This window comes from Dermacentor variabilis, chromosome 7 (genome assembly GCF_050947875.1).
Source record: "Dermacentor variabilis isolate Ectoservices chromosome 7, ASM5094787v1, whole genome shotgun sequence".
NCBI classification, from domain to species: domain Eukaryota; kingdom Metazoa; phylum Arthropoda; class Arachnida; order Ixodida; family Ixodidae; genus Dermacentor; species Dermacentor variabilis.
The window spans coordinates 167,384,556-167,397,444 of record NC_134574.1 but is presented as its reverse complement, the minus strand read 5'-3'; the positions used below and the strand labels follow the sequence as shown (position 1 = coordinate 167,397,444).

At 46.8% G+C, this 12,889-nt stretch overlaps 1 protein-coding gene across 1 annotated transcript; it reads right to left on the bottom strand.

The window, feature by feature from the left end:
• Positions 1-2,140: 2,140 nt before the first annotated feature.
• LOC142588928 (uncharacterized) lies at positions 2,141-2,839 on the bottom strand. Its single transcript, XM_075700739.1, has one exon. The coding sequence runs from the start codon at positions 2,837-2,839 to the stop codon at positions 2,141-2,143; it is 699 nt and encodes a 232-aa protein (XP_075556854.1).
• Between the last annotated feature and the right edge of the window lie 10,050 nt (positions 2,840-12,889).

Sequence of the window (12,889 nt, the reverse complement as noted above, 5' to 3'; positions counted from 1 at the left end):
CACGTGGACGCCGGGCCGCGGAATTGGAGGGGAACGAAAGGGCGAACGCCTTAGCTCGAGCGCTAACCAACCGAGCGGGGCAAAACCAATCGTCCCATCAATCCCCACCGTTTACCTTCGTGCTCCTGTCATCCAATTACGGCGAACGCCTCGAGATCCAGGGGCTCATCCGGAAGATTTATCCTCTCCCTCACCTAAAGCTCAGCACTGAAGAGGCAGTAGCTCTGAGACTTATCCGCTGGTTTGACAAATCGATATATTATTGAGATGGATCACGCATGGTAAATATTCAAGTAAAATGTGGCCTTTGATCTGCTCGGATGCAGGATGCCTTCGGAGTGAGGCCTGCTAGGCATGCTGGGGTGCACGCCTCATGACTACATGCGTTTACCCATATGCTCCACCACTGACACCGGAGGCCAAATTCACAAAGATTTCCGCTCGTAAGTTCTGCTTGCTATGGGCGTGCCGTCTACGCTAACGACATGTAGAGGCCAATTACTGTGGTTCTGAGAAGCCCAGTTGCCGGACAAATCACAAGGAATGCTACGTTCTTCGTGAGAAGAATATCGTGTATGAACTGCCCCTGTCGTGCGGCAAAAAATACACCGGCCAAATCGGAATGTGCGTAAATGATAGGTTGCGTGAACACGCAAATAATGTGCGAACTGGAGGAGTGGTGCATCTGGCTTTTCACTGCAGAAAACATGGATGCATCCCCATTTATAAACAGTGCACGGTGATAGGAAGAAGCCCGGCGCAAACAACACGTGAGATAATTGAAGAGGCGAAGATCGCTAGTTTGGGGAGCGCTTGTGTTAGCGCGCCTTCAATTGATCTTTCGAAAAAAGAATTTGATTTTTTAAACGTGACACTGGGGGTGGCCTGATGGAGAGGACATTTTAATCTTGCAAGTACAAAAAATTTTTTGGGCTATACATGGTCGTTTTTCATCTTCGATATCATCCTACAGGTGTCTCGTTGCTGTCTCATCTTACTAAAAATCAGTACATATGCGCATGCGTACGGTGGTGTCTGTTCCCTATATATATATATATATATATATATATAAATATATATATGTGTGTGTGTACCGTTTCGTGGAATAAAACAATTGTTGGAAGTTAGCGCTGTGTCCACGTCTTGCCACTGTCCTTCGTCCCTTTTCGTGCGCTAAAAACCTCAGTTATGAACCAACACGCCTTAACCTACGCTCTCCTACCAAGTTGGTAATGTTTAGTTTTCATTAAATGTGAGAAGTGGATCGTTCTGCTGAGTCCCTTCCTGCACCTCCGGAGCCTCCAGACCGTCGCGGCGCGTGAGTTTTCACGTGCGGTCGTGGGCCAGGTCGTTGAGGTTTGGGAAGCCCTCGAGAACGTTCGTCCCCACGTGTGGGGATAACCACGTGATATATTTAGAACAGGGGCAAGCACTTTTCTCTAGAATAGAGACTGCCTCTCGTTACCCGATTCGAAAGCTCTGATTGCGTCTCTCTAGTCGGTGTAAATGTAGGAACGCTCTGGGACACACAAGGCGAGCGCAACCACAATTTGCACTGTTATACTTGGGGTGGCCGCTCTTACCGAGGCGGAGGAGCGACGCAGCCCCCGCCTGTCTGCAACCAACAACGCGAACATTCTCCTGTTCCCGTACTGTGCCGCATTGCAAAGACCGCGGAGTCTCTTTCAACCCTAACTTTCTTCAATATGGCTCGTGCACTGGCTTTACGTGTACCCTAGTTATGCTGTGTATGTACGTTTCGCGGGAAGGGCCTCACCAGATAGGTCGCCTTCGTTTCCCGGGTCTGTGTTACGTGCGAGTCCTCTATTATCCTGGGAGCCATGCCAACCTCCTCAACAATTTGCCTGCGAGCCTTGGTCGGCCATAGCCTAACCACCTAGGCAGTGACCTGCGCCTTTATGATTTCGTCTATGTTATTGTGCATCCCGAGTTGAGCTACCCTGTTGGAGCTCGTAGCAATAGGCAAGCCTAGCGCTCTCTTGATGCTGTTGCGCATGAGGGTACTTAACTTCGTCTTTTCCGTTTTGGTCCATACTAGAGCTGACGCCACATAGTTAATATGACTCTTGAGAAACGTGTGGTACATCCGAAGGAGGTTCTCTTCACCTAACTCCTTCTTTCAGTTGGACACCCTTGTGATTAACTGCAGCACATTCTCCGCATTGCCTGTAACGTGGGTAATTGTTCTGGTATTACAGCCCATAGCACCTATCAGCAGGCCTAGCATCTCAACTGAGTCGACTCTAGGAATGTTCTTCCCATTATTCGCGTGTAATACTACGGGTAGCTGGTTGAGGGGTGTCAGACCCCTGACCCCCTGCCTTGCAGGTCTGTAAAACAACAGCTCCGACTTACTCGGAGACAGCTTGGGACTCGTGTCCGCGAGGCAAGCCTCCGTCTCCTCCAAGGCCGCTCGTAGAGCTTGCTCCATTTCCTCTAGGGAGCCCCCTGGGCCCCAGATCGTGATGCCATCTGCGTAGAGTGTGCGCCTTACACCGCGGAGGCCGCCCAGCATGTCTGAAACACCCTTCGTGACTATATCGATGAGCAGTGGTGAGATAAGTGATCCCTGAGGGGTACCCCGAGCCCCCAATCCATACACGGGCGTCCGAATATGGCCCACCTCAATAGTAGCGGTTGGATACATGAGAAAAGACCTGACAAAGGCCTGGACTTTGACTCCCAGGCCTATTCTGGCTGTGTCCTGCAGTATGTATCGATGTAGCACTGTGTCGAACGTCTTAGTGAGATCCAGGGCGAGAATAACTGTCACGTCCCGGGTGCCGGTATCAAAGATTTGCTTCTTCAGCATTAGCATAACGTCCTGCGTCGATATGCCGGGCCGAAAATCAATCATATTATGTGGGAAGAGGTCCCTGCGCTGTATGTACCCGGAAGCCCTGTTCAAAATCGCGTGCTCCGCTACCTTGCCACTGCACGAGGTTAGTGATATTGGTCTCATCTTGTCCAAATGAATGGGTTTTTCAGGTTTAGGGATGAGTATATTAAGGTTAGGATGAGTGCGTTTGGCAAGCATTCTCAAATCATGAACAGCAGGTTGCCATTATCCCTCAAGAGAAAAGTGCATAATAGCTGTGTCTTACCAGTACTCACCTACGGGGCAGAAACCTGGAGGCTTACGAAAAGGATTCTACTCAAATTGAGGACGACGCAACGAGCTATGGAAATAAGAATGATAGGTGTAACGTAAGGGATAAGAAAAGAGCAGATTGGGTGAGGGAACAAACGCGAGTTCATAACATCTTACTTGAAATCAAGAAAAAGAAATGGGCATGGGCAGGACATGTAATGAGGAGGGAAGATAACCGATGGTCATTAAGGGTTACGGACTGGATTCCAAGGGAAGGGAAGCGTAGCAGGGGGCGGTAGGAAGTTAGGTGGGCGGATGAGATTAAGAAGTTTGCAGGGACGGCATGGCCACAATTAGTGCATGACCGGGGTTGTTGGAGAGGTATGGGAGAGGCCTTTGCCCTGCAGTGGGCGTAACCGGGCTGATGATGATGATGATGATGATGATGATGATGATGATGATGATCACCGTAGCCACCCTCCATCCTTCGGACACCTGTCCTGTGTCCCATGCCCTGTTGACCTCCTTAGTTAGTAGTTGAACTGGCGTATCGTCCAGGTTTCGTAATAGCCTGTTAGAAACCGTATCCGGACCCGGAGCTGATCTGCTGTTTAAATTGCAGAGCACCGCCCTGATGTCCGATTCTGTGAAGGGTGCGTCCAGCTGCTCCACCATTGCGCACTCGATCTGCGGATAATCCTCTTCCTGCGTCGGCCCTATGGGGAGGTATATATCCGCGACCGCATTCTAAAGCGACTCTTCAGTACCTCATGCCTGTTTGTGCCTGTGTACGACTTTACTAGGTGTTTGCATTTGATTTCGCTAACCAGCGTCACCCCACATTCGTGTATCTCTTTACAGCCACGCGCAGTGTTGCAGTATCGCACTTCTATCGTTCAAAGAAAGACAACGGTCCAAGTGCGTCTGCTGAAGTGCTGTTCCCTTATTTCGATCATTACTCTCGCTTTCATGGTGCGGCGGATAACTGAAAGCGGTCGTTTCTTATTTGGAAGGGCGTCAGTTGACCGGTCTTCCAGTAGCAAATGGCATTACATGCGTGTACGAAATATTGAAAACAGCTTTTTTTACAAAAGCAACACGCGAAATTTATTTTATACTTTGCTCAGAAATGAGAAAATATTAGAGATCCGATTACTTATTTGAACACTTTCTTTAAAAGATCATTCGTATTCAATTTGAATCGAAAATTCTGTTATTGGAACACGCCTTCACGGAAAAATATACAGTTTAAACATGTAATGCTTTGAGAAGCCATTGTGGCACGGCTCTGATAGAAAAAAAGAAATACGAAAAATTTGATTACAACACAAGTTCTTTCCTTGAAAGACGAGGTGAATGGTGCATCCCGACAGAATGTGCCGTAAGTATATCGCGAGGCGCAGCCCCGGGGCGATACTTTCTTGCTTTCGAAATCAAATTTGTGAACAGCGTAGGAAAAAGTGCCCGAACCGGCATTGCGAAAACAGTAGTTTCTGCGATGTGGTAGGCACTATAACTCGTTGCTCCTGTACTGCTTCCATGTTTTCGTACTGCTTCCACGTGTTTCGCGAAAACAAAATACAAAACAAAGCACATCTTGGTTTGGCTCGTGGGATTAAAAATGAAGGCGGGAAAAGCGTGTGTCAGGGTCTTAGTTTGCGAGGTGTTTCTGGAGAGAACACACTGGCACAAAGCATTTCCCCTGCAACAAACGATGTTTCAAACGGGAGTAACAGGAAGCAATTTTTGTTTGGCAAGAAAAATCCTCTGTCTTGAGCACGTTTGTACGCGATAGGTCCCATCAGAATGTGATTAGAAATTTGCGCAAGGCCGCTCCCTGGTGCATACTAGTGGCCGGGTTTGTATGTTCAAAATGGCACGAGAACAAAGAGAATGAAGAACAGTCGTCGATCAAGAAAAAGAAATAGAGAGCGAGAGAGAATTTATTCAAACATAGTGCAGGTCCTTTTCGGGCCAATGCAGAAGAGTTCAAAAGGATTATCGTGTTCAAAACAAAAAAAAAATACAAAAAATATGGGTGTTCTCACATCTAAAAAAAAACGCAGATGACTAAACAGAAAATTCCAGTTTCTGAATGAAATTAACAAATGAATCTACGGACATACACGCTACCCCATCTTCTAGTAATTTATTCCATCAGAAAATTGCACTTCGAAACGTGGAGTACTTGCGGGCATTTACACGGCTGATTGGTTGATGAAAGATTTTACTATGGTTAGCCCTTGATGAATGGTTGAAGGGAGGACGTAAATATCATGATTTTATGATTTTAAATGACCGTGAAAAAGTAGGTACAAAAAGTTTAACCTTTATATGGTTCGGCGTTGTGACAACGTTTGTAAGTAAGCTCGGTTGATTAGATTAGTAGCGCTGCTTTGGCGTGAATAATCTGAGTAAACAAACATTACAGCTAATTTCTGATGCGCTCTAATTTGTGAAGATTTTTCAGATCTAAGATTTTTTATTGTGGAGTGACAAATATCACTGTACCTTGTTTATTGCGATAGCAACTATATGGACACTCCAGGGGCATTTTTACCGTGGTCGTCTCTGTGGTGTTCCGTATAAAGCACAAGGGCGTTAACAGCATTGCCGCGTGCTGTATGGGCGAGTAAAAGCACGGGAGGGAAGTCGACGATCGCGGCACAATGTGGTGCGCGCGAAGAAAAAAAGCAGAGAGCAAACGCGGAGTTTTCAGACGCACGAAAGGCCGGGGGGGGATGGGATGAAGGGGGGGCGGCGGCGTTGTGCTCCAGCAGCAACTGCGCATTTCGCAACCGGGTGCAAGGGCGATTGACAATCGCGGCTCAATGTCGCGCCCCATATATGGAGGAAAGCAGGGAGACAGCGCGCGAGGGAGGTAGGCGGCTTCGATTCCGCCAACAAGAGCGCACTTTAGACGGCCGCGCGTGGTCGCGCGCGCCGTATCTTGAAAGGGATTTGCAGCGGCTCGCACCTTTGCGCGTGCTGTGTTCTCGCCGTGACAGGCTTCGCTCGCTGCTGCTGCCGCGCTTGCTCACACCAGCGTTTTGACAGTGCGTGTCCGCGTTCATCGAGTGTGACGTGTCCACGTTTGCTTGTGCGCGCTGACACCATGCTTGTTAATTCAGTTAGTCAACGAATGTTTCCAAGTTTATACGGCCGATAGAACTACTATTCTTACGTCGTATAGCTGTGTACTAATTTACTATCGCAATCGATGCTTCACCTTTCGGGCGAAAGTGTGACTGTTTATTATGGATACTGTTCATCACATGTCGGAATAAAAAATTAAGCATTTTGCTTTTTAAAATGACAATATGTGCCTCCAAACTTAATTTCTAATTTTACTGGGTGGCTACAGCATAATACAAATGGCATAAATAAAAAGAAATGACCAACCCTTCGCCTACCGGAATATAGGGGTAAGCGAGCGAAGCTTGCCCTGCGTGCACGTGATCTTCGTCACGGTCACGTAACTCACATGCAACGGTGCCGGATTGCTTAACCCGAGTGTATCAGTGCGGAGTAGCAGAAAAAGACAAATGCTTGGCAATCTATCAAATATACCTAACACCTCCTCCCTTCTACACTGAGCAAACGTAGATGAGTCAGACAAACCAATGCGACGGCAGCACAAATTATTGAAATTTACTCCGACCCACAGTCGCCAAGGCAGTGTTAGTTAATCTAAGTAATTGGAATGGTAATGGAAAACTGAGTCTGTATGAGCAACAGTTGAAGTTTTTAGAGTATTCTAGCGAGCAGCATGACGCTCACCCTCGTCATCGCATTAACGTGTCCATTGGCATTTCCGGGAACGAAAATTCTTGGAACATGCACTCATGTCTATAGCTGAGAAGGCAACGTCAGTATTGGTACAATTTTTGAAAGTGAAACCGACCTTAGTGATTGGTAGCATACGTGAGGAACACCCATGCGTGAATGCACAGCTATAGCCGTTCTTCTCTCTCCTTCATTAGTTTTAAGTATGAAATGCTTTCAGTTCCAGTTGTCGCAGCCTTCAAGTGACCTTAAACCAAAAGCCACAGCCGTTATCCAGGCTACGAGAACAAAGAGAGATCACCCGGGCAACCAGTCCAAACTTAAGAAAATGCGATCTCCGACCCCCAGCCCTTGGCACAGGACTGCATTACATACGCTAGTTGCTTCGCAAACAAGTTACAAAAAATATTGCTTTTGATTTCCTCTTAATGGTCCGCAATATCACTCAAGCTGTAACTTCTAGCACGTTAATGTTTTATTGGTCGTTTCCAATAATGACAATCAAAAGGTAGATAAAGGGCAGCATACACTTGAGTGCCATCTTTTTGAGCTGAGACAGGGTTGCCTGCGCTCTTTTGAACACCATTGGTCGGCGAGTTCGGTGGCGAAAGTTTGGCGTCCCTCGAGAGATGGCGTCACGCTGCGCGGCGCCTCCGCCGCGGTGGATTAGCGGCTATAGTGTTCCGCTGCTAAGCACGAGGCCGCGGAATCAAATCGCAGCCGCGTCGGCCACATGGAGGCGAAATGCAAAAACACACGTGTTCCGTGCATTGGTGGCACGTTAAGGATACCGTGGTGGCCAAATTAAACGGAGTCTCCCACTACGGCGTGCCTCCTAATCAAATAGTGGTTTTTACACGTAAAAAACACCGGAATTCATTCTTCTAGCTGGGCAGTGCGCTCTGTCCCCCTGGCGTCTTTCGCTGCCTGTCGTGCGGCCTTCAGCCGGTTTTCTTTTTCTAGCTAGGCAGCGTCCTTATCGACCAGTGCACAGTATGGCGTGGTGAGGTGTACCGTTGCGAACATGCACTACACCCATTTTAAAATTGTGGCTAATATGATCTCCAGCCAATCTGCTTTGCCGGTTGCCATTTCATGCTTACTACTCTCGATTACGGGAGAGCCAGTGATTTCTTTAATGGCGTAATGGAATTATCATCATCACCATCATAATAATCATCATCATCCTATTTGTGTCCACAGAAAGACAAAAAAATATGGACAAAGGCCAGAGATCTCCAATTGCCCCTCTTGCGCCAGGTTGTCCCACTTTATGCCTGGAAATACACTAATTTCATCACACCGCATGATTATAAACAGCCCTCTACTGTGCCTGTTGGCAAAAGTCAACTCTATTGCAAGTGTGGTTCGTCGTCTAAGCCGAACAAGATGAGCGGGTTATTACAAGTTCATAACGCACATAGACAGGAAAAAAATTGCTTAATTGGCGCCTATCTTTTACGACCTGTAGCAGACTTCGCAGTGTCCAATAATTGTTCTCTGTTTTAACTCCAGTCCTTCACGCATTTGGAGAATGCTCCGCCAATGAATGGTCATCTATTCTATTTTATTCATTTATTCAATTTACAGGTGCACTCACTAAACCCATGGAACTCAGCCAGATACGCCTACGCAGTCATTGAGACACAATGGTTACCGGCCCCGGCTGCGGCGGCTTCGTGTAGGCTAAGTTCACAGCAATCCCTGCACATTTGCGCGACAGGTATAGTCTACTGCTCGTGCAGGAGGCTCCGACAGGGCCAGGCTGGTTATGCACTAGCATGGCGCTGGCTCTTAACCACAGAGAACTGGTTCAAGAAGTGCAGGGCAAATCAAATGGACCTATGGCTTTCAGCCACTCAACTTGAAATAAATGAGCAAACCCTGACGTAAAGTAATCAGACAGTTTCCTACTCCTGATTTCGGGGCACGTAAGGGTTCATTTTGGAAACAGCAGCAGAGCGCGAACAAAGGCGGTGACAAATAAAGCTCCGTGAAAACAAAACGAGCAGTAATGAGGAAGCAGGGCGAAGATGAAAAAGTTGGAGTGCACGGCTGCATGCTGAGCGAGGCAGACAGCGAAAAAAGACAAAACGAGACAGCTTCTCAGTTTTGACGCTAACGCACTGGGCAAGATAGCAACCTGTAGACTTCACAGCTAAATAAAGCTAACATTACAGAACGAACGGAGACCAGGTCGGTTTAGTCCGTATCACCCAGAAAAGCGCACTTGAGAAAGCTTCCAGCACTGAGCTTGCTATATACAAAAAGTCCCGGCCCCTATCTGGTCTTGAGAAGCGCAGTTTTATTTGTGTTTTTGCGCTATGGCAAAAATAACCGGCGAAGAACTTCTTCCGATGAATGGGGATAGCCTTTGCACTACATTTGGCCCCATTTTTCGGAATGCTGGCCTGTTAGTGCTTTTAAGCACGTCGGTGGTTCCGGAGTACATCTACAAGAAAGGGCTACTTTGACAGCAGCTTCACATTGATCCGATTTTCTCGTAGAAAGAAATGACGCCATTAGACAACAACACTCCGAGCAAATGTGGGACAATGAGGAAATCGTCATAGGATGCAGGAAGGAAGAAAAAGGCGATGAGATTGACCAGTAATGATGCGGAAAGAAAAAGGGCTTTTATTTGAGTAGGATCAGTAAGCGTCTCTGGAGACCCGACAAGCTTGTTATCTTTCTGCAAGTATTAAAAGTGACTGTACCCTCAAGGAAACAAACCAAGCCTTCCCTTCGTCACATGTGTGACCTAAATAAGTTGCCATGGCTCTGTATAGACGTGTCAACTTCATGATACAAAACTGACAACTGGGTTAAGCTGCACGGCTTCATCTTTCAAAGAGAAAGAATTGAATAAGCAGAAGTATGCATCGGCATTGCGTCGCTTTCTTTCATATTAAATCATCTTTCCAGAGGGTAATCTGTAAAGGCCACCCCTTCCGTTATTTGGTCGTCACCAATGTCAAGGGAAAACAGATGTGGTCGACCTTTACTTTTCGTTTATTGTTGATGAATTGTGAGTTAATGGCTTCAGATTGTCTTTGCAATGAGACCTTCTAGTTTTGCTTTTGGGACCGAGGAGTTGAGCGGAAAGGTTTATTTTACGCTCAAGAAAAGGAACTGTTACAGCAGTTTTGAATTGGATTGAATTCTAGGGTTTTACGTGCTAATTTCTACGATTTGATTATCAGGTATGCCGTAGTGGGGTGTCCGCATTAAATCTGATCACTAAGCGATTTTTAACAATCCCCCAATGCACGGGACAAGGGCGTTTTCGCATCTCGCCCCCATCAAAATGAGGCCGCCGCCGGGATTTGATCCCGCGACCTCGTGCTTAGCAGCGCAACACCATAGCCACTAAGCCACCACGGCGGGTCTGTTACAGCGGTTTGCCTAGCGTATAGTATTTATTGATAGTTTCTGTCGGAGATGCTGTCATTCAGACGCAGGTGTCACCCGTGAACTTGTGGTATAAGTATACCAGAAGACGCTGTGGTAGCAGTGTTCTTATGGTAGTAAATATCGTCGGACTGAAGGTGCTGCCTTGTACTCCTTGTGACAAGGTATGTACGTTCGAACTACATAGGGCTATTTTTTGCGGCCGCGCTATCAGAAGCCGAATGTACGGAATGTTGCAGGACGACTCGGCGGAGGCCCATATTTATAAGCTATCGTTAAGAAGGAAATACTTCTGGACCAATGTAAGTCCAGGGTAACTCGCCGTGGAGGCTTAGTGCTATGGTGTGTTGGTAAGCAGAAGGGCGTGGATTGGATTCCGGATGAAGGCTGCGGGGTTCCATTAAAGGTGGAAATCAACAACAATCGTGTATTGTGCTTAGGGTGCACCTCATATATCCCCAAGTGTTCAAACTTAATCCGGAACCTCCCCATTACACCGTATTTCAGAGCCCGTATGTTACTTCAGAGTGCCATTTACATACATATTTTTGTAACTACCGTATTAATTGCGTGCTTACTCTGTGTAGATGCTAGAAGATAGCATCTGATTGCGCTTGCCTAGAAATGCTCACAGGCGTACATAGCAGCATTATTCTCGCCCGAGTTACATCGTTTTCCAAGATATGTCTGAGATATCCTAAAATTTGGCCTTGAAATCGTGGTGTACTGATCACATTTCTCACCGATCATTCCCAAAGCATAAATTGGTGACTGAGACTACTTTTAATGCTCACGGTTGAGAAAAGTGTTTTGCTAAACATTCGGCGTTCTTGTTTGCATTATCGAAATGTTATTAAAAATAATTTTCAATGTTAGCTGAGGGAGAGACAAATAGGATTTACAAACACAAAAGGAGGTTAAACAGACGTAGCTCGGCTTAACTGCTCGAATGTTAGCTCAAACGACCGACTACCAATGCATTAAATGAAACACCACGTATGATATTACGCGAGCGTACATATGGACGAAATGTGATGGAGGATTTTTTTTTCGGATAGCCATAAAATTTTATTTTTCTCGAACAGCAGAAGTCTCCTGGAGCAAATCCTAGCGAAAACAGTCATTGAAATGAGCAAAGCTTAGAATCTAAAAGGGAGCAAGCGAAAAAAGAATGGAACAATCGGAAAGTCGACAAACAGGAAATGAAGTTTACTGCTAAACATTCTGTGAAATTAGAGTCAGCACATTGAAAAGAAAGAGAACAAAAACATGGTCATGTGAGCTCAGACAATAACAGTACGCCTCAGAAGTATGAACGCGTGATATAAGAATTGTAATGGCGCAAGGGCCAGGTACGACCAAAGAGCTCCCGAACAAGAACATTTTGAAGCACTGTCAAGATGAAATGTTTTCGTTAAGGAAGGAGACGAACAGACGAAAACATTTTCATCTGCACAGCGCTCGAGAATAGACCAGTTACGTTTCAACTAGACCGAATCTGTCGCTGTTGAATAGTTGCATGAACCGAGAACACCAAGAGGTCTTACGGACTCGCCTAGACAAAATGCAGGAAAATACGTGAGGAGTAAGGCCCACCTCAACACGCTTTTCCTTCTCCTTGCTCCCCACATGAGTTCGTTGATGTCTTCTTCACAAAATTCTTTCGACTGGTTGTCAATGTTCCAAGCTTCTTTGGAGAGCCTTAGTAATGATTTTCACTCGAAGTTTGCTCGAGTTTCCAAGTATTCGTTATATGGATGCAGATTTCTTGGCACTCATATAAAGAAACCACGACAGCGCTGCGACAGGAACGTGCAGCCGTCTCGATTTCTAACACAGCCAGAGATGCACCGGGAGACTGGCGGCTTAAAGGGAGGGCATCGCATTCAGGACCTACCGATGGGAGGCCGTTGAAGAATAATGGTCGGCGGATTTCAGTGAAGCAATTTGTAAGGTAGTACGGGCGCAACGCAAGAACGCGTCTCTGCTTAGTAATTTACTCCCGAAACAAGTTGTTCCTGCCGTGCTTCCGCAATCCTCTGGGCCCGTTTACTCTTAGGCGTCCGAGTGACAACCAACACGACCGCTTCGCTATTCAAGAGAGCTCAGGAGAGTGACTGCTTCTCGGTCAGGTTGCCTTTTGTGCGGGGACGCGAAATTCAAGTACCTGTTCCGACGCAGCAGCTCCTAGCGAGCTCCTGAAAAACCCATCTTGGGAGTCATGCGCCCGCGTGGCAACACCATTCATTTTCTTTATTTTCAAGACTAACAATTTCCACGTGGCGCTGGAAGAAATAGGGCAAGCCCGGTCTTAGCATTTTCTCGGAGGACTCACTCGAACTTTGCGAGGCATCCTTTCAAAGCAGTCGGTCGGCGAGAAATCTGCTGAGCCCCGGCAAGTCGGGAATAAAGAATCGGTCTACTGAAACATATTCGAGAATGCCGTCTTGAGAAAAGTTAACCGCACGAAGAAACTTTGCCAGCTGTGTGGGCAATTCAAGAACATGCCATGTTGCTTGACTTGTCGCAGTAAGAAGCCTTAGAGACGAGGAGCATAGCACAAAGCGGGTTTCGCAGTAT